The sequence below is a fragment of the Aythya fuligula genome, chromosome 6 (assembly GCF_009819795.1).
Source record: "Aythya fuligula isolate bAytFul2 chromosome 6, bAytFul2.pri, whole genome shotgun sequence".
Taxonomy (NCBI): Eukaryota; Metazoa; Chordata; class Aves; order Anseriformes; family Anatidae; genus Aythya; species Aythya fuligula.
This window is the reverse complement of record NC_045564.1, coordinates 39,509,243-39,514,636: the sequence shown is the minus strand read 5'-3', so window position 1 is coordinate 39,514,636 and position 5,394 is coordinate 39,509,243. Positions and strand designations below refer to the sequence as shown.

Below are 5,394 nucleotides of genomic sequence, written 5' to 3'. Positions count from 1 at the left end.
AAATGGCAGGCTAAAAGGGCAAACATGACTTAAGTCATCTGCAACAACTGTAGTTGTCTGTCCACAGCCTTTGTATTTCGTATGTTACTTGAATCTGAAACGATGAATGGATGAACAGAAAAGATACACAGCAAGCCCAAAGAAGCTTTCGTGGAGGACACTTACAGGAAAAAATACCTTGCAATAACAAGCACCTAGTACTCCTGTTTTTTTAACACAGTACTTGAAATTTCCATGGCCTTTATCCTTTAAATTGAAAAGGCCACCCAATTCTCTGTCACTGTGGACCATTAGCCTCTGTAAGATTTTAATTGGCTGAGAAAAACAATTCCTCAAGTCCGTATAATCAAGGGACAACAAAACAAATGCGGGGGGGGGGGGGGGGGGGGGACCGTCACAGAAAAGGAGGGAAGAGAAAGGAAGAAGAAGGAAAGCACAGCCATTCCTCTTCCCAGTGGCATCAGGAAGAAGTCCAGGCACCTGCCAGGAGCATTCTTTCCATTAGATAAGTAACCAAACGTTATTTATCCTTACTCACAGAATAACATGTCTTTGTACTTGATAGCTTACTCATCTGGTATTTTATTTTACCATGGATACAATGCAACGTGCAAACCACAAGGTTGAGTTTTTTAACAGATATTAATCCTCAGCAGGAAAAGCTATCTAAAGGAAGAAGTAAAATCCCATTAAACAACCACCACCTTAACTTTTTCCCTATAAACAAAACACAGGGACAACCCTGGGACACACAAGAGGACCTTTCCATTCAACGTGGGGTAGAACAAGTACTTACCATAAGCATCCTCATCAGGCTCTCCATTGCTAGCAGAATAGTACTCTAACACTGTCCGGTACACACTGTAGCCCAGTTGCTTATACATGTTTACCGCAACCTGATTTGATACTCTCACAAAGAGATCAACGAAAAATCCGCCCTTTCTTTTAAAAAATAAACAAAACACAGTAAGAACAAGCAGGTGAATATATTTCCAATTAAAAACCCACAACATGTAACCAAGAACAGGTCTGATGAGGCAATACACTAATCAGGTATGTTTCACGCTGTTATAACAGATGCACTCCTTTTACCATGGGACAAGCCCAGTATTGGCCTAAGTTATTTTTTTTTGGTCACATGAACAATCTTCTACACCATCCAGTGCACTCAGAATTATTAACAAAAAGAACAGGGCCAGCCAAATACCCACAGAAGCCTCATTTTCATATGTATATGTATATATATGTATATATATATATACATTTTCATATGTGTATATATATATATATGATTATTTTAATTATAATCCGTACTTTAGATGCATTTACATTGCACTAGCTTAGGGACTGCCCCCTTCAAAATGAACAGGGGAAGAAAAATCAGTCTCACAATTCAGTTGCCTAACAGCAACTGAGGAGACAGCCCTCAGTATGCAAGTTCTTCAAAGAATCAAGCAATTTGGGGATTCAACCAACCACAATAGGGTTGCCCTACTGGCACGAGCTAGGGACGTTTCCCTAATGTGTTCATTTTCTGCAGGTACGAGTAAGCCAGCATGAGATGGAAAATAAGCTGAATTACTGTCTGCAGCACTACATTTGCGTAATATTGCGTCCAAGGGAACCCGCACAAAGCCCACAGCCGCTAAACAAGTATGTTGGGGGCACTGTGGAAAACACTGTTGGTAGGAAAAGAACTTCACAAAATATCAAGAAAAGGATAATTTATACTGTGTCTTTGCTGCAATTTAGACTACTTCCCATTCATCATGGCAAGTGAGCTTTCAAAGAAATCAAGACATTTTAAAATGCCGAGCGAAGTTTTTAGCTCTTGTTCTCTACAGGGAATTTCAGTCAGTTGGGGGCACTATTTAATAGAGAAGTCCGGGAGTCTGGGTACGTTTCATGTAAAACAAATACCTAAACCAGGGACAAAAGTCTACAGAAAGAATACTTTACAAGATCAGCTTAAAGAGAAGGGTAATACTCACTTTTCTGAGATTTCTTCCAATAGTTCCATCAACTTGGCAGCCAAACCCAGCCGTCGAAATTCTGGTGCAACTGAGAGAGCAGTAACATGTCCGTGCCATTCTTCCCTGGCCACAGAGCCTTCTGCTTTACCCATTACTGCGGACATACAGAGTATCAGCACAGCAGCACCTCTGGGACACCGCACCCCAGGTGTACATCGTTACAGAGGAGTATATGAACACATGCTGCAACAACTGTGGCAAAAAGCTGAACAAAGCATGTCTGTATTATCACTCTATGACTTAGCAACTCTGTACGGTTACGGGTCAAATATCAGAGCTTCAGAGAAAGGCAGACAAGGCCCCTGAAGGTCACATTTCTGTCTGGATTCCAAGCTCTATTGGAAAGACCCCCAGATGCTAGTTCCTGATTTCACCAACTGCACGCTAACAGAACCTATTCTGACACCCAACTTCACCTACCGCAGACAATGCAGATGGTTCTCATACAGTTCTGCTTCATTGCATCAGACATCATTTGCTCGTTTTACACTAGTCTCTTGACTAGCATTAAAAAAGTTAAATCATTTTTCAAAGTTTGTTTTTTGAGGAGTGCCTTCTAAATAAAAGCCTTAAGCAATTCTCATGAGTCTTTAAACAAGCAGAATTCGGGGTCTGACTGGAATAATGGAAGAACTGAGGGCTACAAGCCAAAAAACTAGTTCATCACCCTAGCAACTAAAGGAAATTTCTGGTCGCTTTGAGGGGGTAGAACTTGGGCAGCTTTGCTAATCTGGCAAAAGACAGCTTAGACCCTGCAAACACGTTACATGTAGCCAAAAGAGGTGGGTTTTTCTGTTTGTTTGTTATTCTGGGGGGAGGGGGAAGAGTTGGGTGGGGAGCGGGGGTGTCTTTGGAGCTTGTTTCTACACAGCACCACACAAGCGTTAGATTGCGAACAACCCTTCAAACCTCCTGTCGCACGCAGTACTTCAGAAACACCCGTCACTCACAGCACCAATGCTTTAGGCTTCAACACATAGAACGGGCCATTTCTCCACTCTCTGCAAAGGCCTCCCGGGATGCCGGGGCAGCGATAACGAGGAGGGCGAACCGGCAGACAGCCCTAGTAGCGGGTACTGCTGGCGAACGCCACCGCGGCGCGGCGCGGCGCGGCAAGGCTCCCCGGCCCAGGGCTGGCTCTCGGCGGGCGAAGGGAAGCCCGAGCCCGAGCCCGGAGCTAAGCGCCGCTCGCAGCGCGCCCGCCCCGCGGCCCGAGAGCAGCCGGAGCCCCCGCCGAGCGCTGCGGCCCCGGAGCGGCAGGGCCGGGGCCGGGGCCGGGGCACTCACTGTAACCCATCAGCTCCCCGCCGGGCGCCTCCGCCACGATGAAGTACTCGGGCCAGTGCGCCAGGTACTGCAGGTAGAAGGGGATCCCGTACTGCGGTCGCCAGTTAAGGAGCACAGCCACACCGGCGCGGCGCCCCCCGAGGCCTCCCGCCAGGCGGCCGGCGGCAGCGGAAGGATACGGTCTCCGTCAGCGGGTCCAGGTTGCTGCGGGGAGAGCGAGGGAGGGAGGGAGGGAGGGAGAGAGAGAGACAGAGAGCGAGAGCGAGCAACGCTCAGCGCGGGCCTGGCCGGGCTGCGGGGCCGGGGCCGGGGCCGGCCCGGGGGGGGTGTGGGGTGTCACTCACATGTTGTTGAAGCGGAACAGGTCGTCGCAGGTGAAGGCGCGGAGCGACGTCATGGCGCTGCTGGGCCGCCGCCGCCGCCGGCGCTGCCCCGGAAATGCTCCCGCCGCCGCGGGGCCTCTTCCGGCGCGGAGGAGGGGCAGCTCCGCCGGCCCCGCCCCGCGGCCCGGCCCCGCCCCGCAGCCGCCCGCCCGGGCCGAGGCCGCGCCGCCAGGCGCCGTGCGCCAGGGCCAAGGCTCGCGGGGGGCGCCGCGGCCGCCGCCTTGCCAAGAGACCCGTGCGGGCCCCCTCTGCTTTCCCCCGGCTCCCCCACGGCACCTCCGTGTCCTTCCTTCGGGCGCTCTGGGGCTCTGCGGGACATCGGACCCACACCCTGCCCTCTGAACCGCCCCGGTGCTTGGAGCTGCGGCTGCCTAATTGGCTCACCTGCCAGGAGTGCTGTTTGTTATACGGAAGGACGGAAGAAAAAAAAAAAAAATACCCTTCCAGTCACCCCGTTACTAGGCTACCGACACCCATGCTTGCGCCTCCGCGTGCACCGAGTGCACAGGCAGTACCGCTTACTTCCCTGTCTAATGCTTTTACAAAGCTACATCAACTCAGAAACGGTCGAACGTTTGTTTCCCTGTCACTATTTACCTGAATTCAATTTACGATTCAGAAAAAATTTCACCTATGCCTCGGCCTCCATCTTTCAAATGAATAGCTGAAGGAGAGCTGTGTTTCAACTGATTGTCAGAATTATATTTGCAGGCGTTGTCGCTGAATAACCAACGGCTTAAGGTTATCAGAATGAGCACAGAAACGTTCAGCTTCTTCAATACCCAGTTTCTTTCGAGACTTACAGGTGTCAGGCCACTTCATACAACACTACGTTTTAGGATAATTCCTACGATCATGAGTTCATTTCTGCCGTGAAGGTATGTTCCTTCTTCCTCACAAGTTCATTTGTACATAAACTCAAGGTATTTCCACATACTGAACTCCCTGCAGATACATTCTTACTAGTCATTAAAGGGCCAAGAGAAATATTTATAGCAAATACAATTCTGATACATGTATGACAATTTATTGTACCACCATTCATATAAAGCATTTCAATTTAAAATGTTGAGAAACAATCTTAAATATTTGCGTAAGAATTTACAAACATTAGTAAAGATAAACCACAGACAACAGCTTTCCAAGTTTTCAAATATATGTTCTGGTAGATATCCATGTATAAACAAAATGGACAATACCAGTGAAGATGCATACCTCATTTTTACTTTATTTATAAAGAAGTGACAACACTAGAAAACACATCGATAACCAGTGCTTTGAACAGTGAAGGTGGGACATAAAAAAATCTGATTGAACTAACACAAGCTTAGGTCTTTATCGAGTTGCATATCTGCCAGGAATGCTGAAATGCAAGAATTTACACCTGCAATATTCCATAGTGGAATACCCACGTAATATCAAATATAATCTCCAACTTCCAAACCGGTAAATAAAAAAGCCATCATTAACACTATGTATTAGAAGACCACTGCAAGTTCTTATTGCTTTTTGAGTTAATACTCTTCAAATAAACTGAAAACCAAACAGTCTCTACTGTACCTTGCTCATCCTCCTGCTCATTCATTAACACTGGAAGCAATCAGTTACTATATGAGGCCACAAAAGAGGCATTTAAAAAAAAAAAAAGAAAAAGAAAAAAAAAGAAAAAAAAGCTATTTAGGTACATGGAC

At 47.4% G+C, this 5,394-nt stretch overlaps 1 protein-coding gene across 1 annotated transcript; it reads right to left on the bottom strand.

Moving 5' to 3' along the window:
- Window positions 1-674: 674 nt before the first annotated feature.
- On the bottom strand, window positions 675-3,759 carry NAA20 (N-alpha-acetyltransferase 20, NatB catalytic subunit). Its single transcript, XM_032190641.1, has 5 exons — window positions 3,665-3,759; window positions 3,500-3,524; window positions 3,321-3,411; window positions 1,992-2,127; window positions 675-942 (listed from the first exon to the last, which is right to left on the bottom strand). Exons 1-5 carry the CDS (start codon window positions 3,715-3,717, stop codon window positions 690-692), a joined length of 558 nt encoding a protein of 185 aa, XP_032046532.1. The 5' UTR covers window positions 3,718-3,759; the 3' UTR covers window positions 675-689.
- Between the last annotated feature and the right edge of the window lie 1,635 nt (window positions 3,760-5,394).